The following is a 21,594-nucleotide window of genomic DNA, read 5'->3' on the forward strand; positions in this document are numbered from 1 at the left end:
GGCTGGAGTACACTGGCACCATCATAACTCACTGCAGCCTCAAACTCCTGGGCTCAGTTGACCCTCCTGCCTCAGCCTCCTAAGTAACTGGAACCACAAGTACAAGCTACCATGCCTGGCTAATTTTTACATTTTTTGTAAAGACAGGGTCTCACTATGTTGCCCAGGCTGGTCTTGAACTCCCGGACTCAAACAGTCCTCCCACCTTGGCCTACCAAAGTGCTGGGATTATAGGCCACCATGCTTGGCCAAATTGATTTTTTAAAATCCTATTTTGAGGTTGTATTTTTAAGATGAAATGATCTTAGAAGGCAGCTATTCATTTGGAAGAGTGATTGCAGATTGGAAAGTAGTCGTGTGTATATCATGCTGTGGAATGACTCCTGTTGTGCCCGCGGGCTTGATTGCGGTCTGCTGCATGGGCTTCTGGGACATCCATTGTTTTTTATTGTGGCGTGTGAGCCTGTTGTGGTGGTGTTATCTTTCTGGGGTGCTTTGGTTTTCGGTTTTTGCATGTTTGCCCCATAATCCAGCAAGGGAAGGGGCAATAGTGGTTTCTTGATGACCCACTTTGGGACTTCCCTGGAGAGGGGCCAATGGGGAAGGTTCTCAGCCCTGACTAAGGTGACCCTCATCTCCAGGGGAAGTGATGGAGGGTGTGGTGAGAGGTGACCTCACTCCTCTTTCTTGCTCTTCCCCAGAATTCAAAGGGCAGCCCTTTAGGGACCAGTCAGGACCCCTCATCCCATGAGTGAAGGGACACCCATTCCAGCCAGAGCCCACAGCTTCAAATTTTAGGAGGAGACCTCTGCATTGGTGGCTTGTACTTCTTCCTGCTTTCTTCAGCTTCCTCAGATGGTCTGAAAAATAATTTTATAATATTGGATTGATTGGGATCCTGGCTAAGAGACATGCAATTTATCATCACTATTTAGCTGGACCCAACACGCTGGTCAGCCCCTGCAGCAGGGGGACTTGAAGTTGGTCCTTCAGTGCCTCCTGATTGTTCTGGGAGGGGCTGGGCTGTAGACTTGGCATCAGATCCCTAGACACACATGCTGCTTGGTGGTGAAGAGGTGGGAAGGAGGGAGAGCGAAGGTTTCAAAGCCACTGAGGAGTCTGGCTTCACCTCTGGCTTGCCACGTTCTCCACTTTCTCTTCATTTGATGATTATTTTTCAAAGTAGGGAAGTCCTAGAGTGAAGGAAAGGGAAAGGAAACCCAATTTTCTAGGGACTACTGGGGTCAGAAGTGAGAGGAAGAACAACTGTGGGTGTGTTCACAAGGGGCTTGAATTCCTGATTGACCAAATGAAAAAATAAGTTTTGGTTGTTTGGGGAGAAAGTCCAACACCCACTGCAGTCTCTGCTACACTGTGATAACCTCACCCCTTCTGTAAAGGGCCTCCATGTCTCCACTTAAGTACTGCTCATAAGTTAATAGATGAGGTTCTGAGGTGAAAGCTTATGATCATTTGGGTGATTATGAGATATGATTGTTCAATACCTGTTCACACATTTAAATACACAAGTAAAAATACAGGTACATGCAAATACAGCTAAAAGACTGAGTCATAGTTTAATATTTCAAGCTTCTGCCATATAGCCAGAAAGAATCTCCTAAGATATACTTTGCTTATCAACAACTAGAGTAGCCTAGAACATCCCTGAGTCACAGAACACTTCATCTTAGGGTTAATTGTGGCTGGGGTTGGGATGATGCTGTCGTCCTTTTCAGATTCTGGAGAATCCCTTAGAATCTGTTCTTACTCTTTTCAGTACATCATCTGGCTGCCAGTCCATAATCTACATACCACAGGACGTCGTGAGAGCCAAGGAGATCATTGCCCAGATCAACACCCTGAAAACCCAAGTTAGTTACTACGCAGAGCGGCTCTCAAGGGCAGCCAAGGACAGGTCTGCCACTGGCCTTGAGAGGACGCTCGCCATCTTGGCAGACAAGGTAGGAGGGGTGCCCTGCTGCATGTGGACTGGGGAGTTTCCTTGAGTTTCTGGAAGCCACTGGGCAGCCCAGGTGTATCTAAGGTGGTCCACAAAGAGAGTGACATTGGGATGACTTTGAAGGTCTACCTTACGTCCATTTCCCACAAAGGCCCAGGAAGGTTTCATGATTTGTCCACAGAGCTGGACAGGCCAAGGGCAGAGCCCAGGGTTCATGACTCTTAGGTGCAGCTTCAGGTACATGTGTCCTTCAGCAAGTCCATGGGGCTCATTTTGTTGGGGCTGATACAGTTCCACTGCTTTCTCAATAACAGCCTCACCAGCATTTTTTTTTTTTTGCCACAGTTCTATTGTTGAATTTGAAAACAGAAACTGAGCTATCATACAGACATAAGATAAGAACAGTATAATTTTACTTGCTTATGTATAGTCAGTAAACCAGCTTCTACTTAGCCATTACTTGATCCTGATTTTAAAAAATATAAGTATTAATTCATACTGAGGAATAGCTGTATCAGATCCTTTTGATGGATAATGCTTTTTCCCATTACTCAGTCTCCCTCTCAGTGCACACACACACGCTCACACACACACACACACACAGATTCCTACTACACCTCCCCACTGACACTTTGCTGTTGAGCTGCTGTTCTTGATCAGAAATTGTTATATCCTTCACATGTGTTCATACAGCATAAAATGTTCACACAGCATAAATGATCAGGACACCATCATGGCCTGGTGGACAGAGAGCATAAAGAGTGAGAGGTGGGGATTGGATCTACTGAAAAGGAAAGATGTAGTTGTCAGCAGTAACATTATGAACCACAGATCCTGTGTTGCATGCAGAATTCTCCAAAACCAAACATGTGCCATGAATCCAGCTACCCAGAGCCCAGAACTTGAGGTATTAGATCCTGAGGAGCAAAAGATAAGACTTCCACAGTTGAACCAAAGTAAGGTCTGAACCCTGGACACTTACCCGCTGGAAGATGGAGGACAGGCCAGGAAGTCTGTCAAGGCTGGGGCAGTGAGCTGTCTCTGTTGTAGGCCCCTTCCCTAGCAATCACAGGTCAGAGGCAGGCAGGGATCAGAGGATATCAGAGATTTCTCAGCCTCCTCTCCTCTTCCTTGGTGGGAAATTCTTGCTAAGATTCAGCCCAAGCAGGCCACATGGTAGTCTTTGTATTTAGACATCCTGAGGGATGCAGCCCTTCAGTTGCTTTGCCCTATGGAGAAAGGCAGAGGGATGCATTGCTGGGCCTTAGGCCCATTCTCCATTTCTGAGATAAGGCAGGGGCCTCCCCAGCCCCTGGCCTGGACTCAGCAGCCTTGGTTTATGTACACCTGCAGACACGGCAGCTGGTCACGGTCTGCGACTGCAAGCTGCTGGCCAACTCCATCCATGGGCTGAATGCCGCGCGGCCTGACTACATTGCCTCCAAGGCCTCCCCCACCTCGACTGAGGAGGAGCAGGTGATGCTTAGAAATGACCAGGACACCCTCATGGCCCGGTGGACGGGGAGAAACAGCCGATCTTCCCTGCAGGTGGACTGGCACGAGGAGGAGTGGGTGAGTCTGCTGCTGTGGCTGTCATCCGACTGCTGGACTTGGGCTGGAAACCACAAAGACTGTTGCCAGTCTCTGCCTCTTCAAGGTGCCTCAAGGTTTGGCTGCTGTGAACAAGCCCCAGGTTTCCTTCCTGGATGGCTCCTTGGCTCATGATGCAGGGAGGGAGACTATTTTCAAACCCTTGTGTCCAGATAGTGGCAGGCCTGTGCTGGAGGCAGGGCCAGCCTCAGACCTGGATGGAGAGAAAGAGAAGTGGGTTTTCCTCCTGAGCCTTTGCCCTGTTGGAGGTCTTCTCTCCTTCCCCTGCTGCCTGTGCCTTCTGTGGCCTTGGAGTGCTTGAGAGCAGTCAGCCCTCTCTTGCTTCCTCAGTGCTCTGTGTGCTGTTAGATTTCCCAGGGCTATGTGTATTTGGGGATGTGGGAACTTGGTGCTGGGGCAAGTAGGTGTGGATTTTGGAGCTGCTTGCCCTGACATTACATCACATAATTGTTCCTCACAGAATTGGCACTGGGAGAAGGATCTGTGTTTCTTGAGGGAGTGACACATTGTACAACTTGTTTTTGCCATTTATTGGGACTACTGCTTAGAGGCATTGTCCTGCAAGTATTGAACTATTAATCAGCAGCAAAGTGCCTTCCTGTAGGCTGTGTGTGTTTCTGCAAATCATTCCCAGACCTCCCTCACCTCCTCCCAACCTCTCCTATCCCAAATTTCCATTCCCTTCCATCAAAAGGGAGGCCTCCATCCTGTCTGCATGTGATAGTTGTAGGAGGTCTGCAGTGCCCTTCAGGCAGCGCTGGAGGCACACCTGGCCTCCAGAAGAGTCACTAGCAAACATCCGCCAAACTCTAAAAACAGTGGCCGCAGGACATTGATTCATCATTGAAAAGCAAATAAAATTTTAATGGGGAATTAGGAATCATCTTTATATTTCTAAACTTTAAGATATTTTAATAAGTGTAGAAGCCTAGGACAGGGGATCCATGGGGGGCGATTTGGTTTGTGTTCTGTTTGTGTTTCTGTTTGAGAGAGGTGACCCACACAGGCCTCTTTGATTTGGAAGGAGAAAGTCTGGCTGAATGTGGACAAGAGCCTGGAGTGCATCATTCAGCGTGTGGACAAGCTGTTGCAGAAGGAGCGGCTGCATGGGGAGGGCTGTGAGGACGTCTTCCCCTGTGCAGGAAGCTATACCAGCAAGAAAGGTAACCGGGACAACCATGCCTACTGGATCAGACCAGAAGACCCCTTCTGTGATGTCCCCTCCTCGCCATGTCCCTCCACCATGCCCTCCGCTGCATGCCATCCTCACCTGACCACACGTGCGTATGCATCCATGCTTCCTCCATGCTGCCTTCTCTTCACTCTGTGCTGCTTCCGTTTGTCTGTGTCTCTGACTCCATGCCCTCCTCTCCCATGCAGACTGCAGGGAGGGCTGCCAGGTGGAGCAGGGGCATCCCAGTTCCTGGAGCATTGGGCAGTGAGAGTAGACTCTCTGGTTGACTTTCCATGTAACTGGAGCCTGTGTGTGATTCTGTATCTCTGCCAGTCAGAATCTCAGGGTGCTCCTGGGACACATTACCATGGCTATAAGGGTTGGGCTCCTGGGCTTTTCAGGTTTGTAAAGCAATCTGAGAACCTGAAGGAGGTCAGGTTGCAGATACCCTTCTGGTGTGATTGTCTATGGCATTAGGAATTGGTAGAATGAAAGGGAAAGGGGAATTGTGCAGGGACACAGCTGGATGAGAGATATTGGCTCTCATCCAGTGGACATGTCTTAAAAACTGGTTGGCATTGGCTGGGCACTCTCTTATCCAGCAGAGGAATGTTGCCTTGGGACTTGGTAACACAGTTAGAGAGTGGGACCCTGTTCCTGGACTTCTGGTGGGCTGAGTCGGGGTAGTTTGGACGGGACCCTTCAGGGTAGGACATTGGCATGAAGCAGCACACTTCTGAACAGTCTCATGTCTACAGAGACACAGCATAGCAGGACACTGTCCTGCAGATAGCCTTAAAGCTGGGAAATGGGTGCTTTCTAATACGTGGGTCCTTGGTCCCTGCAACTAAGGTGCTCCCGCCTTTTCCCTTAAGAGCTGGAGAATTACAGGCTAGGCAGCTGAGACTTGCCCGCAGACCTAGTTTCTGTCTCCTTTTTGTTCTCCTGTGGGAATTTTAAGCCATAGTGGGTAAGGCCCAGATGTGCTGGGATTAGGCGTCATGTGATGAGGGCTTTTAAATTCTGAATTAGGGAACTTCCATTCAAGATGTAAGTGTGCTTCTTGGTCAGAGCCTCTTGGCAAATCCCCCATCAGGTTATAAGATGCCCTTCTCCTCTTTACTCTGCCTGCAGTCTGTTTCCAGGGCACTGTCTCACTTGAGCCTCTGTCTCGACAGTTGTCACATCACCCATCTCTCCATCTATGAGGAATTATAGTTTCACTTCCCCACACCTGTGATTGGTTCATGGAACTATTTTGTCTCTATTCATGTTCTCTTTTTTATGTAAATCATGTTCCTTTTAAAAATTTTCAGAAAGTTCATTATTTGTCTTTTTGCTTTATTATCTTGTTTGTGATTTTGCATTTTTCTGCAGATATGAAAAGAGTAATTTATTGGCTGTTTTAAATGTGAGAGCTAGTTTATTTCATCAGATGGGATTATATCCCTAACTTTAAGTGTCATATTTTTTTCTAGACACATCCTGTATTGTTTAAATATAGATACATTTTTATTCAGTTTTAAAGTTATTTAAATGAGCATTTATGTGTGCTATTTAGGGTTTGACTTGTGTGTGTGCCATAAAAATCAGCTGTTATAATAATGGGAATGTGAAGCTTACATTTGAGAGAGTCTAACTCTGCTGATCAGTACTCAAAGAAACATATGAAACCATATGCCGCCAAATTATCTGTGGAAAGTCCTTAATTTAAACATCTTTAGCATAACCAGGAAGCTGTTCAGTCCTCAGTTAAGCAGGAGGATCAGAAAGAACCAGCCTGTGAGCTGTTTCTTTTGGTGAGTCTTGTCCACAGTGCCATACCTTGGGTATGTCATGACTTTTTATACCATTCCAAGTTACTGGAGCCATTGTTTTGGCTAAATGAGCAAGTATGTTCACACCAACATATTTATGATATAAGAATAATTCTGTACTGCTCCGAAAGGCATCATCACTTTTCATTCCAGTTCTCTACCCTGTCCTAGATCCTTGGTTTTATTTTTCACCAAGGAGCTACCCTGCCTCAGAGCTGCCCAGCCCTGATCAGAGAGCCCTGTCTAGCAGGTGAGGGTCACCCAGGGCCAGAGCTTGGTTGGGGACCCACTGACAAGTCCCTGCCAGCCAAAACCACAGAGGCTTCTCAGACTTCCCTCTTTCTTGTCTCTCCAAAAGTCTCCCGCACCCCTCCACCCCTGCCTGCCAAGGTGCACCGCCATTGCCCCACCAGGATTTGGTGGCTTCTGCCACCTTCCTCATGTACAGACTGTTGCTCTCTGCATACCCAAAGAGACACTCAGACCAAGTTTTTCTTAGTCTGGGGTCTATGTGTACACCCCAGGTTCTTGTACCCCTTAAGTCCAGAGTGGTTATCTGTTCTCAACACCATGACCTAAGACAAGTTACAAGCCATTATTCTAAGAGTACCAGAGAAGACCCACTCTTTCTCCCCTTGGCCTGAAAGATGAATTTAGCAAATTGGGTTTAATTGCTGATGTCTTCACAGGAATGGTCCCTAACCAACTGTTTGGGATAACCACAGAAGCTCATAAAACAGGCTCCTAGACCTTCCTTCTCTTTCACAGACTCAGAATCCTAGAAGAGGGGTTGTGGGGAGGCAAAAATCTGTATTTTTTCAAGGCCTTGCATAACCTGATTAGCAGACCATTATGTAAGAGCTGTGATTCTGAATCACTCAACACTACTATGGGTTTCTGTCTTTGTTAGCAAGATGGTCTCACGTATCTGGGTTCTTTTTGTTTGTTTGTTTTGTTTTGAGATGGAGTTTCGCTCTTGTTGCCCATGCTGGAGTGCAGTGGCACGATCTCAGCTCACGGCAACCTCCACCTCCCAGGTTCAAGTGATTCTCCTGCCTCAGCCTCCCAAGTAGCTGGGATTACAGTCATGTGCCACCATACCCGGCTAATTTTGTATTGTTTAGTAGAGATGGGGTTGCTCCATGTTGGTCAGGCTGGTCTCAAACTCCCGACCTCAGGTGATCCACTTGCCTCAGCCTCCCAAAGTGCTGGGATTACAGGTGTGAGCCACTGCACCCAGCCAGGGTATCTGGGTTCTAATGAAGAGGTCGAACTCTTGAACTTAGAGATGACTTTGTATTCTCTTTCCCCTTTTTGCCAGTTTGAAAAGTCACTTCCAAAGACAATTAGAGAGGAAGGATCCTTTGCCCCTTCTTTACAACCTAGGTTGTAAAATCCCCATAAAGCTGGTTCCAACTGTTCTTGGGGATCTGAGACCACCTCATTTCCACATCCTGAAGACATTCTTTGAACTGAAAAGCTCAGACATAAAGTAACGTAAACGTTTTCTTCCATGATTCTTTATCAAACTTGTTTTCTGTTAGATGTTGCACCAGTTAACTTGAAATTTTAGTTTTTAAGGGAAATATAAAATTGAAATAAGCACATCCCAGTGTGACTTAGTATAGGTGAAATGGAATCAAAATTGGTATTCTTTGAGGACCTGAAGGGACATTCTAATTGGAGACTGCCCCTAAATCACAAAACCTAACATTTGATTTAAATTTGGAAGATTGGCATAGATTTTTTTTTGGTATACTGGTTTCATTCCTGGATCTTAACATTTTGGATCTCAGCAGTTGATCCTGAGCCCAGGCTTCCCCAGTAAATCAGAGCAGTGGGCCTGACTGGGGAACACTCCATGTACTGGTCAGTCTCTCTCCTTACAAGTTTGCTTCCAGATGCTGCAAGTCAAAGTGAAGCTCTGCCACTACAATGTGATTTATGTGGGTGCTTTTTTCTGTGGCATTTATCACATTGTAATAAGCTAGATTGCACATCCCGAAGAGCATTTTATGTTGAAGTATCAGCAACATGAATGTTTAAGCTGGGGAATCGGTCATTGTTTACCACTGAGAGGGTTTGGTTGCCTCAGAGCAGCCGGAGTACTTTCATGAGCCTTCTTGAGGAAGAGGCAGCCAGGCACCCAGACCTCTTCTCTGTTTGTTAGCGACCTTACTGCAAGCTGCTAATGCAGCTGCTCTGAGACTGAGTTGCTTGGTTTGAACTGTGTGCTTAATCATCCATGTCACCCTCCATTTCTGTGCAGATTGCAGTCCCCCTCCTGAAGAGTCCAGCCCAGGTACGTGGTTTCCGTTCAAGGCTCCTGCCGATGCCCTTTTAATTAATACTCAGGTAGTGTTTTGTAGCTAAATTACCAAAGATTGCCTTATGGTCCCAGAGTTGGGAAAGTATTCCAGGACCTCCTTCACTGTGAGGCATGTAACAGTTTTCGCAGGTTTGATGAGGGACCAGTTGGGCTGAGGAAATTGTGGCCTGAGGCAGACCTACCACATGTATTTGTTTTACTCTTGAATTCTAAAGTCTTTCTAGATTGGTGCATTGGGCTTCCTGAAGTGCGTGACCTGAGGTAGGGAGGTACACATTTGGACTTTCTGGGTGCAGTTTTAGAATTCTTATCAGACATTGTGATGGGCCTCAGTTGGAGTTAGTGCCAGAAGTGTAATCTCTTTGCTGCATTTGCATGTAGACACCAGTGCTTACGGTTCTAGTTCAGGGGTTGGCAAGCTACAGCTCTGAGCTAAATCTTGTCTACAGCCTGCTCTTGTAAATTATGTTTTGTTGGAAACTAACCTTACCCACTTGTTAATGTATTGTCTATGGCTGCTTCTGTACAGCAATGCCAGAGTTGAGTTGGTTGCAGCAGAGAACCATGTCCTTCAAAGCCTAAAATATTACTATATAGCTCTTTACAGAAAATGTGTGCTGACCCCTGATCTAGTTCATACTGAGTTTCCTGGGTATGGCTTGTGGTTTTGAGCATGAGTCCCCCAAAGAATATGATTTGACGTTCTTTTTCTGACATTCCAAAAATCAGCTGCATGGTCAGTCTATTGCTTGCATATTTCTGACTGGTAATAAATAAGACAGCAGGATACTTGCTTGATGTCTAGAATGTAGCGAGTCCATGACTGTGGGATTTACTAGGCTAATAAGCTATTCCTGTGCATTGCTGGTGAAGCCTGTCCACCCATACAGCCCTGTGAGTCAGCATAGTATGGCGGCTCCTGGTGACAACCCCAGGGTGCTCTTTGAAGTTAGCTCATTGGCAGGCTAATCTTATTGGACACGTCATACTCTCCTAGTTTGCTTTCAACCCCTTTACAATTTCTCTTTCCCAAAAAGTCAGTATTGCCTTGAACAGGCCTTGGGCCCCACCACACTGGACCCTCAAGGTTACTGAGGCCTTGGTAGATGTACAAACAGTTGACCTTGGTCTCCTCCATTGCCTTTCCTGGGCCCATGCCTCGTTCTCAGGCCTCCTCAGCTGACCTCCACGGCTGACCAGTGCCTTCAGATCGAGCTAACTGTTGCCTGAGCCTCAGCGGTGCTGAAGCCTGGGGCTATACCCAGCAGTTAGGGCCAGGAGAGGGCTGGTGGTGTGTGCACCTGCCCCCACAGAAGCTCAGGGGGATTTCTCAGTTCTGGGCACCTGAGGGTTGCAGAACTAATGGGAAGTCTCATGGGTTCCCGGGCAGCACACAAGACAATGCCTGGCTGGAGAGCCTTCCTTGTTGTGTGTCAGCTGGGCCATTTCTAGAAGCACTGATGGCTTTTCCACAGTTGATGTTGATGGACTAAAATGGTCCCTGCAAGGGGTTCTTTTGGCTTTTCCTGTAGAACTGCATTTAATATGGGCTACAACATATACGCTTACAAAGACATATACACTCTCCCTTTCTCCCACCCCTACTAATGAGGGGAAAATGCAGAAGCAAAGTACAGATTTGAAAGTGCTCTTCAAAATTATCTAAATTAGTATGACCCATGAATTCACTACCAGTCTGCAAACATTACGGGTTAGGAACTAGATAAGGAGCTTTCCACAAAAACGTGGGTCAGTGATGTCACTCAGGACGTTGTTCCATTGAGCTGATTTTTTTTCATAGCAAAGCTGTCTGAGTGAAGGAAGCAGAATATAAACCCTTCACTGACTTCAGCATCCCAGGTGCCTTTACTTAATTAGATCCTGGGTAGAAATACTGTTACTGCCCAAGAAATTCATTTTGTTTGACATTTTAAAAAATTGTTCCAGACATGTCTGAGCGTTCTGTAGGTAGATGCCACACTTAACTTCTACCAAGTTCCACATCTCCGCTTTTCCAGGATAAACATCTTAGTGCTTTTTAGCCATTCTTCCTATACTACAATTTTTTTTTTTTTTTGAGATGGAGTCTTGCTCTGTCACCAGGCTGGAGCACAGTGGCACAGTCTCAGCTCACTGCAACCTCTGCCTCCTGGGTTCAAGCGATTCTTCCGCCTCAGCCTCCTGAGTAGCTGGGGTTACCGGCGCGTGCCAAACGCCTGGCTAATTTTTGTATTTTTAGTAGAGACGGGGGTTTCACCATGTTGGCCAGGATGGTCTCGACCTCTTGACCTCGCGATCCACCCGCCTCAGTCTCCCAAAGTGCTGGGATTACAGGCGTGAGCCACTGCGCCCGGCCTACTACAATTTTTTTTTTTTCATTTTTTCCCTAATGTAGTGAAGTAGTCATTCTCATAGGAATTTAGTTTAAAGAGAAATAGGCAAAGTGAAAAAGTTGTATGGAGAGAGCTTGCTTAGTCAAGTAAGACCACTTGTATATTTTGATCATTTTCAGATTAAAATCATCATGATTTTTCATGGTATGCATGATAGCTAGAAAAGCAAAGTAAAATTGGCAACATTTGCTTTAAGAGCATGTACTTCTTAGTGAAGCATAGTCTTAATGACTGCCTACCTTTCCCCAAATTGTTTGGCTACAAAAACCTGTTTGCCATTGGCATTTTTTACAGGCACTTCAAAAATTGGCATACATTCAACAGAATTCTTCAAAAAAACAAAAACATGGTCTCTGAGAACTTCGTGGAGGAAAGAGACTCGGACATTATCTAGTGCCTCTCTCTCGTTTTATAAAAAAGGACCCACATGGCTGAGGGGTCGAGAGCCTTGTCTGTGGTCACCACTGCTCAGCAGTGGCTGGGGCCAGGACCCAACATTTTCTACCTCTCAGTCCAGTGTTCTTCGTCACCATGATTCATTTGCTAAGACCTTGCTGCTGTGGACTTTCTAAATTTAAGCCTGCTTTTTCCATTACAGTTACAAATCCTGTCCACAAACAGTTAGTGTGCCTGCATGTACGGTTAGGTCACCTCCAACTTCTGAGCTGCTACATGTACTTCAAAATTTGCATTAACCAAACACTGAGTGTAGGGAATTCTTTTGCATGTTTAGGTATTTCTTTAGGTTTGTTTCTCAGTGAAGTGCTAACCATTTAGCTTGAGAGAACAGAGCCAAGCTGCCCTTCTCTCAGTCTCTGAGATTCTGTTTGTCTAAGACAGAGGTTACCCTCTGGCAGCCGCACAGCTCCCACAGCCCATGGCCTTCTTGAGTGCCATGACATGGCCTGGTGCATTCTGTGGCTCAAACCCTCACCCTGAGGGGCGTGCACTGCCCGGGCTTCACTCCACAGCTTCTCACCATGTTTGGTGTGGTGGATTCACCAAGTGATGATGATCAAATGCCTATTTCTGGTCTTAGTGACCTGTTACAAATATAACCTTAATGAGAGCCTGTCTTCTCTTTTAAATGTCTTCTAAATAGGAAGGAAAAAGAGTCAAAACCCAAAATATCTTTCACCCTGTTTTTCTCCTTTGAGGTTCTATTTTTAAGACGTTGTTTTGGTACAGGGTCAAAGTTTCCCTATATTCCTAAAAGAAAACTAAGCTAAAAGGAAAAATAGCACTGGGGAAGGAAGGTGGGGGCGGGGAAAAAGTGAGTGCAAGGAGGGGCCGTCCTGAGGGCTGAAAACTCGGGAGCTGTGAGAAATAGTCCTCCTCCAGGTGTGCAAGATGAGAATTGAACACAGTTGCACACCAGACTGGGCAAGGGCAGAGAAGCCTCTGACTTGTCTTCATACCCGGGTCAAGAGAAGGGAGATTAGAGAATCTTTCTGGTGTCCTTCCTCTCCGGGTGGAGGTGCTACAGTGCTGTGGAAGGAGATGGGTCTCTGTGGACAGAAGCATTTTCTGACCTCATCATGACTTGCAGAAGCTTTTTTGTTATTTTTCTCCAGAGGCATTGTCTTGAGTATTTCTGTCTAGGGTCCCCAACAGGTTCCGGAGACCAGGCATGTGTTGGTGATACCGGAGTAGAACTGATGTTTGAGTTTGCTGGAAAGAGCTAGGGATAGAGGGCTAAAGACTGGGTTGGTTCCAGGCAGAGCTAGAAGATGGGGTGGAGATGGGGGAGTGGGAAGACTGCAGTGGTTAGGGGCCAAGTGACTTGTTAAATTGCCAGAACCTAATTCTTAAAATCTTTCTCACTGCAATGACCCCTTCACTTGTGCCCCAGGTGAATGGAGTGAGGCCCTTTACCCGCTGCTGACCACTCTCACTGACTGCGTGGCCATGATGAGTGACAAGGCCAAGAAGGCCATGGTATTCCTGCTCATGCAGGACAGCGCACCCACCATAGCCACCTACCTGAGCCTGCAGTACCGCCGTGACGTGGTCTTCTGCCAGACCGTAAGCCCCGGGAACACCCCAAGGGAGGCCACGGGCACCTCTCAGCTCAGAAAAGACAGGCTTAGGAAGCCCTTCCCTCTTACTTCACTTGTAAAAGACCCCAGATGGCCATATTTCCTCCTGGTGGTTGCTTTAAAGGTTATTCAATAGGGAGGTCTAAATTTCAACATAGGCAGGAAAGCTACCCTGGCAGCCCATCCGTGCTTCTCCCAAGGAACTGGCACCTGCAGAGTCTGCCAATTTTGTGCCCAGGAGGTAGTGAGGGCATGGGTGGTGCAGACTTCTTTGCTGCCTTTTGGTTTTTTACTGCACAGGAATTATAGTGAAGGCAACATGGGTGTTTGCTGTCGGTGCAAACATTGTTCATGAAATAGTAGAGGTGCCTTAGCACTGCGGCTTGTTTCAAGACTCTCATTGTTTAGAGAAGTGAAGCCTTGAAATGAATGGAACAAGTTTAATAGTTGCCAGTAATCAAATTAGTAAAGTGAACAATGATTGGGGGTTGGGCTGGTTCTCTGCAGGTTCCCCCACCCATCCTGGGGAGTCCTGTTTCATCCCCCAGAAAATCTCCCACTAGGGAAACTTTGAGTGACTCTCTTGTCTCTCACTTCTGTCTTTTGCTGTGGTTAACTCAGTTTCCAGCCAGAGATGGCATGGCTCTATGAGTAGATAGACCCTTTCACGTGAATAATTAATTATGGGCTTCCAGAACGTTCCAGCCCAGAAATAACCCCAAGTATAGGTCAGGTCAGAAGCTGGGCCAAAACCAAACTCACTTTGGGAGCGACAGAAGTAGCAAGCCCAGAGTGTCAGGTGTCTTCCCATGGCCAGGGCATGTCCGATCTGGGCTTCTGGAGGGACAAATAGGTACTGCTGAAGCCCCTGTGAGCAGTGGCAGCAGAGGGAGGAGGGTGGGTGGAGTGGGGCTGTGCATGATCCGACTGCCATTTGGTGAGCAAGCATCTGACCCTGAACTGCTTCACCCCATGCTCCCACAGCTGACTGCCCTCATCTGCGGCTTCATCATCAAGCTGAGGAACTGCCTGCATGACGATGGCTTCCTGCGGCAGCTGTACACCATCGGGCTGCTGGCCCAGTTCGAGAGCCTGCTGAGCACCTACGGTGAGGCACCCAGGCCAGGAGCGGGAGCCCCGCTTGGTGTGTGGTTTCTATCCTTTCTTGCTAGGCATTTTTCTCACTATACCAGTAATGCGTGCTGATTGAAACAAATCCAAAATATATGACAATGGGTCAGATGGCAGTCCTGGCAATTAGACACACACACACATCTTGCTTTGGTTTGCTGTTGTTTCTGGTTGAGGATGGATGCTAATTACTAACCAGTAAACTTCCCGTTGGACATTGGGTTGTTTCTGAAACATCAATGCAGCAGTGGCATCTGTGCACAAGGCACTTGTGGGCCTGTTTCTGCAGCTACTGAATGACTGGAAGGAGAGTTGCTGGGTCAGAGAGCAAAAATATTTTTAAATTCAATAGACATTTCCAAATTGCCCTCCATAAAGGCTCTCTTCTTCCTACCCTTGTTTATTATTTATTCCTTCTGAGAAGATTATAGCAAGTATTTGTTAATCTTTGGAAATTGAGGACATCGAATAGATATCAAGCCCTGTGTTATGGGAGGGTCTAGCCACAGCAAAGCTGCTTTAGCATCTCTCTTTTTGTGTCTCAAGAGCTGGCTTTGCTTTCTGAGTTTATGTATTTCTGTATCCCTCCCTGCTGTCCTGGGCTTGCCCAAGAAAGGGTGGGAAATGATGGCATGTGTTTCCACCAGCTGCATGTTTTGATGTGGCTGTGGGATTTCAGTAGCGGTATTGACTGACAGAGGGGCAAGTTGCAGGGGAAGAAGTTGCAGGGGAAGAAGTTCCCCCTCCACCAGAGCCACACCTGGCAACCCTCCTGTCACAGCCAGGCCTGAGCTTGGTGCCTTCTGCCAAGACTTTGGGGAGAGTAGCAGGGCCCTCTGCTTGACAGCCCCACCCATCTCTCATGTCCAGGTGAGGAGCTGGCAATGCTGGAGGACATGAGCCTTGGGATCATGGACTTAAGGAACGTGACCTTCAAAGTCACTCAGGCCACTTCCAGCGCCTCCGTGGACATGCTGCCCGTCATCACAGGAAATCGGTAGAGTGTTGGTTTAAATTCTCTGAGCCAGAGAGCAGTTTCCATGTTTGGTTATCTCAGGGAATGTGCTCTTCCTTCTGAATTTTTTTTATCCTATTTCATTCTATTAAATGCTCTGATTACAGCCCCCTACCCTACTGCCACTCCCTTAAAGGTCTGTGGTTGGCAGTTTGGCCATCACTGAGCCAGAGGGCCAGCCCAGGCACTGCGGTCTGCTCGGTGGCCCTCTGGCCTCACACTGCTCTCCCTCTCTCTGCCTTTTTCCAGCGACGGGTTTAATGTGCGGGTCCCTCTGCCGGGCCCGCTGTTTGATGCCCTGCCCCGGGAGATCCAGAGCGGCATGCTGCTGCGGGTGCAGCCTGTCCTCTTCAACGTGGGCATCAATGAGCAGCAGACGCTGGCTGAGAGGTGCGTGCTGGCCCCTTGAGGCTGTGGGGGTGCAGCGGCCCTGGAGATGATGCAGAAAATATACTTACCCCTCTTCAGGCGCCAAGTGCTGGACAGACTTTGTCATCCTTCCTTTGGTCATGTGTACACATTTTCATCATGACCATGTACCTGACACTGAGGTGGTCTTTGTCCTCAGAGACTCAACTGATGGGAGAGAGAGACATGGATGTAATGATGAACACAGATACAGGGCATTGTGGGATCCCGAGTAGGTCACCCAGCGATGTCTAAGAGGTCTGTTGAAGGCTTCTTGGAGTTGCAGAGGATGGGGTTTTGAAGTAGGAGTAGGAGTTAGATGATGAGATAGAGGGGAGAGGTATCAGATTAAGAAGACTGAACAAAGGCCTAGTGGGGAGAAATAGCATGCAGGCCAGGGGCATCAGTTTCCAGGCAGGGATTGGCAGGTGGGGATAGACAGGCTCTGTATACCAGGCTGAGACTCATGTCTGAACCTAAAGGCTTACACCTTGTAAACTGCCCTCCAGGATCACTCACACTGCACAGGGGAGTTGTGTGTGTACATGTGTGTGAGGAGATAGGGTAGATTGGGTATATGTACCCTACACTGGCCTTCTACTAGTACATGAGAATGTCTTCTGTATTGCCATTTATTGTTTAAGATACCTGTTTAGACTAATCTATACACATCATATTATCTTCATGTGATGTGTGTAATATCTTAAAGTACTTTCTGTGAAGGAAATTTGGTCTCCAGAACAATATGCCATATTCCTGCTGGGCCTTCTGGTGTCCAGCCCCAGTGGTTGATGTCCATTGACGCCTAGATGTAGAGTCACCCCAACTTGGGAAATATGCTGGGAGATGCTGAAGAACTTTGATTGGGGCAGGACACGATCAGATTTACTTTTAAGTAGGTTGTTTTGCTGTCATGTGCCGGGAGGAGATGAAGGGGACAAGTATGAGGAGGAGGCTGCTGAGAGGAGTCCAGACCGGAGGTGGGAACCTGGATCAGGGCCAGGGAAGTGTTGGTGTTCTGCAAAGGGGCAGGCTGGGGAACTGTTTAAGTGGTCAGTGGAAGGGTCTGGTCTTCAGTGGGGCTGGGGTTGAGTAGTAGGAGAGTATACCAGACAGACCCACACACTGAGCTCATAAACTAGCAGGAGGGTTGTGTCCAGGGGCAGGTGGTGAGCTGGGTTTAGGCTGAGGGCCCAGAAAGCAAAGCCCCAAAGGGGTAAGCAGAGCTGGAGGAAACTATGCCAGGGAGAGGCATAGCTTCACTGGAGCCCCAGCAGGGAGGTGGCCCAGGGGAGGGAGAATGATGGTGCCTGCATCCAATAGCTGCAGACCCCAGGGACTTGCAGGAGCAGTTTCTGGAGGGGGCTGAGGCAGGGCCAGGTGCAGTGAGCAGAAGGGAGGGTGGAGGATGCAACACTGAGAACAGAGAGGATTTGCGAAGAGCAGGGTCTCTGCTTTATTTCTTCATTGGCCCAGAGGTCGCTGGCATGCTGGGCTTGTTTATAAGCTAATGGGAGAGCCCTCACAGGGGAGGCCACAGGCCCAGGGGCAGGGATGGCCCCCGAGAGAGCAGACGCCTAGAGAAAAGGCCATTGTGGGCACCAGGGTGGATGGGCTGGGTCCCACAGGAGGGAGTCCTGCCCTCTGAGGGATGCTCTAGGGCCACAAAAAGGCTGATGCTCAGAAGGGCCCTCAGCAGGGACGTGTGGGACTGCACTGGGGCCCAGGACCTGGACTTTAGAGGATGCATTTTCTAATGACCACCTTGTGCCTTCCTGGCAGGTGGCATTCCACACCCTTGTTTCTTAGACATTTGGCACATGTTCACTTGCAGCACACAGGTGTAATCAGGGTGAACTGCAACAATGAGGAAAGGGCAAGGGTTTCATGGTCAGTCCTGCAGGGACTGGCAGTCAGGCATGTTCATTCTGCAGACAGAGAGTGACTTCAGATTGGAGTACAGGGCTGCAGCCTCACCTCCCAGCCATACCTCACTGCCGTCCCCTGTCCTAAGTGCCTCAGATGGGAGGAGATCAGGGACTCTGAGCCAAACGGCCATGGTGGGGCTCCTGCGCTGCACAGGATGTGTACCAGATTGTGGTCTGATCATCTCTCAGGCACGCCTGTAACAGTGACACATGATTCCTGCCAATGAAATTGTATTTAAACCCATCAGTTGCCTTTATGCTTGGAAGAAGGAGAGTGGCTTAGAATTTAGATATGCACAGTAAATGTTTGAGAGAGTCAACATTGTTAGCTTTCATGCAGTTATGCTCGTGTTAGAAGAAAGTGACATTAGCCAACTAATGGCATCCCCTTATAACCTCCCAAGGTTTGGCGATACATCTTTACAAGAAGTCATCAATGTGGAGAGTTTGGTGCGGTTAAATTCCTACTTTGAGCAGTTTAAGGAAGTTTTGCCTGAGGATTGTAAGTATTTCTTCAGTCATGGTAGGTTTCACTTACTCATCTTTTTATCAGTTTGGATGTCTGAGCTCTGGCTTGCCCTGCCTCTGTAAGTGCAGTCCCAGAGGGACTGGCAGTCAGATACTGTTCCTTCTCTCCCTAAACACACACACAGAAAGAGAAGCTTCCCTTAGCTGTGGTCCTCATTCATCTCTTTGCTGTTGATTCTCTACTAGCCTGTGTGACATGGCTCCGTCTCACGCTGTCATAGTCACTGACATTCGATGTGTTTGGTGGCACTCATCATGCATCTGCTGGTAGGGCTTGGGGGATCACAGGCAGGACTCACCCTTGGCCAGGTGTGTGGTCCACGCACCTCCCTCTCTGGTGCTTAGAGAGGAAGATGTGGGGCCGACCTTGCTGGGTGTTTGGGAGCAAGATGGCCCCATCTCGGCATCTCCTGGAGGCAGTGGAGATGCTGGCAGTAGTCTCTCTGCATGCCCCTCAGCGAAGACGCTGCAGCGAGGGCTCTGCAGCCACAGAACTCAGGAACCCAGAGCTGCACTGCACTGTCTACATGTAGAATTCCCTCTCAAATTCAACCGAGTGAATGTTCCCTGAGGACCTGCTGTGTGTAAAGTGCTAGAAGATCCGATGACGAATGAGGGGTAGACCCTGCCTTGGAGAGAAAGCTGGTCCCCGAATGCCCGCCTCTCTGTGCAGGCACTGCTGCAGCCACTAGGGGGCACCACGCAGCCGAAGGTGTCATCCCCACTGCGTTACACTACTGTCCTCTGATGGGAGTTTCCAAAGAGGGAACCCATGTTCGCTGGGCTTTGAATTGGGCAGGCTTCATCTGCATCCTGTACGGTAGACCTTAGAGTTTAGAGATAGTCAAACAGTAATGCTGGTGAACCTTCACAGGTCACACATGTGCCAGGCACCGGGCTGGGCTCTATACACACTTCCACACTGAACCACAACAGCCCTATGGGTTGGTGTTACGATCCATGTCCAGATGAATAAAGGGGTGCCTGGCTCAGAAGCCCATGTGCTTGGATTGTGGTTGAAGCCATCCTGCTAGGAGAGACTGAAGCCAAACACTCCGGGGCTGGGCCAGGGAGTCTGTGGCTTCAGTGGTGTTCAGCAGGGAAGCAGTGGGAAAAAAGCTGCCTCTTCGCAGATTTATCTAACAAGAGTGTGTGATTGGATTGGAAGAGGGGAGGCAAGCCACTGATGGCCAGAGTGAGGCTGTGACACTTCAGATAAGATGTCGTTTCACTCTGACTCCAGCCTGGTAGTGACAGTGGGTGTAGAGAGAGAGACGAGCCATTAGGAGGGTTTGGGCTGAAGATGCGCTCCTCCGTGGCCACATGCAACACTGGGGAGATAAGGGCTATGCCTGCTGGGAGAGCTGACGGATCTGGCGCTGGGCGAGGATGCTGGAATTGGCAGCAGCAGCAAGGGCCACCCCACTGACGAGAGAGACACAGGGCTGCAGGGGAGGATGAGCTCAGCACTAGCCCAGGCTGAGCTGAAGACATGGGCAAATGACGCATGAGGAGTGCCGATGTGAAGCCACAGAGCAGAGCCCTTTTATGGTTGAGGCCACTGAGTGGCAAGATGAGAAGGGACTGGAACAGCATCTGGAGGGGCCCTTGCTTCTGAGGACAGAGAGGAAAAAGGGACTCAACAGAAGGCCAGAGAGAGCATCACAGACTAGCAGGAAGGAGGCAGGAGCCTGGAGGGTGTGGGGTGCTGCTGGACTCTGGATGTGTGGATGAGGAGCTGCTGGTGATCTCTCCCGGACAGTCTCACTGTGGTGGGGGCTGGGCCAGGGGTCAAGGGGTGACGAAATGGCACTACTTTGGAATGGACCACTCTGTCCCAAAGACTGTCAGTGACTTGAGGGATGGGGCAGTGGGCAGGTGGGACATACCTTAGAGATGCAGGGGACATGGGAGTGTTTAAAGGCCTGAGGGAAGGAACCAGAGAACTCACAGGACTGGAAGATGCAAGAGGACAGCAGAGTCATAGACCAGGCCCTGGAGCGGGCAGGCAGAGGGTGCCTTTGCAGGGAGGGAAGGAAGGAATAGAGAAGGTAGGGATATGAATGGAGGAAATACCAGATGCTCAGGTCGGGTGGCCTGTTTCCTCAGTAAAACAGGTGTTCTTGTTTATTCAACATGAGAGGTGAGCATGAAACCGGGGCCTTGAGGGGAGCGGAAGTAACTGGCACAGATGCAGAGAGCCTGGAAAAATACAGATGCCTGGGCCCTACTCCAGAGTGTGGTGGGCAGGGCCTGGGCATAACTCCCCAGGTGGTCCCTGTGTGCCACAGCCAGGGTGATAAACATGACATTAAGTCAAGGTCCTGCGAGGACTTGGCAGCTGAAGACCGTCAGTGCCGTCTGCAGTGGAGCTGTTAAGAAGATGTCCTTACACTCTTCAGCAGGGATCGGAGTTCACACAGCCAATTTGTCCACACTTGCTGCAAGCCGGACCCCCTACTACCCACTTTATGTGGATTCTCTAATCTGATCCCTGCAGCAGCCCTGGGAAATAGGCATCGGTTTCACACCCACTTGGCAGATGAGGAAACTGAGGCATGGAGGGCAAGTCTCCCCAGGAGCTGGGCCAAGCCCAGCCAGCATCTTATTTTCTGACTGCTGTAGGGGAGAGGATGGGCCTACCCGCAGAGCTGGCCAGGGAGCCACAAGGTGAGCAGGGAGGGAGTAGGGGGCATGCACTGAGGCCGGGAGGAGTGGGAGTGGTGAGCGGCTGCAGTAAGTAGGAAGGGGGAATTTGTGCCCAGCGCCTTGGCAGCTGGGCAGTCCCCAGGGCTTGGGAAGCCATAGACAGTGAAGGCCCAGGATGGGCAAGGCCTCCGGAAGCAGAGCAGCCAGGCTGGACCGCACAGGCAGGAGCCAACTGACTAGACTATGACCCAGGAAGCTGGGGCAGATGCAGCCAGGTACCCTTCCCCCCAGGAGGATGGCTGGTCTATGAGGCTGAGGAGATGGAGCCCACCAGCTGAATATCCCCAAACTTTGCATGGTTCCTCAGTGGACAGGTATTCATTAAAGTAGGGACTGCAGGGGCAGCTAGCAAGAAGCCACAGTGCAGATGTGAAGCCACAGGTGAGATGATGCTGTCTCCGCCAGAGGGCGAATGTCCTGACCCAGCTAGGCTCCCCTCCTCTGGGGTCCCACAGCTTCCGTCTGGGCTGATGCTGGCTTTCTGTCTCTCTGTCTCTGCTCTGTCCCCTGACGGGTGTGGTGCAGAGCACTCAGCAGCAACGTGAAGTAATT

The 21,594-nt window shown here is 49.0% G+C and overlaps 1 protein-coding gene across 14 annotated transcripts in view; it reads left to right on the forward strand.

Moving 5' to 3' along the window:
- The window catches only part of INPP4A (inositol polyphosphate-4-phosphatase type I A), a 144,743-nt gene that overhangs the window by 105,818 nt on the left and 17,331 nt on the right, over positions 1–21,594 (forward strand). For 7 of the 14 annotated variants that reach the window (XM_021671760.2, XM_064371464.1, XM_021671761.2 and 4 more), the window contains 9 exons: positions 1,778–1,961; positions 3,314–3,532; positions 4,596–4,851; positions 8,832–8,864; positions 13,137–13,309; positions 14,308–14,431; positions 15,325–15,451; positions 15,719–15,859; positions 18,210–18,307. In XM_021671760.2, coding sequence (XP_021527435.2) covers positions 1,778–1,961; positions 3,314–3,532; positions 4,596–4,851; positions 8,832–8,864; positions 13,137–13,309; positions 14,308–14,431; positions 15,325–15,451; positions 15,719–15,859; positions 18,210–18,307 — 1,355 coding nt within the window. The remainder of the gene's footprint in view (positions 1–1,777; positions 1,962–3,313; positions 3,533–4,595; positions 4,852–8,831; positions 8,865–13,136; positions 13,310–14,307; positions 14,432–15,324; positions 15,452–15,718; positions 15,860–18,209; positions 18,308–21,594) is intronic. The other 7 variants (XM_021671764.2, XM_021671766.2, XM_021671768.2 and 4 more) reach the window with 3 other exon arrangements.

This window comes from Aotus nancymaae, unplaced genomic scaffold (genome assembly GCF_030222135.1).
Source record: "Aotus nancymaae isolate 86718 unplaced genomic scaffold, 86718_ANA_hifiasm-v0.15.2.pri h1tg000131l, whole genome shotgun sequence".
Taxonomy (NCBI): domain Eukaryota; kingdom Metazoa; phylum Chordata; class Mammalia; order Primates; family Aotidae; genus Aotus; species Aotus nancymaae.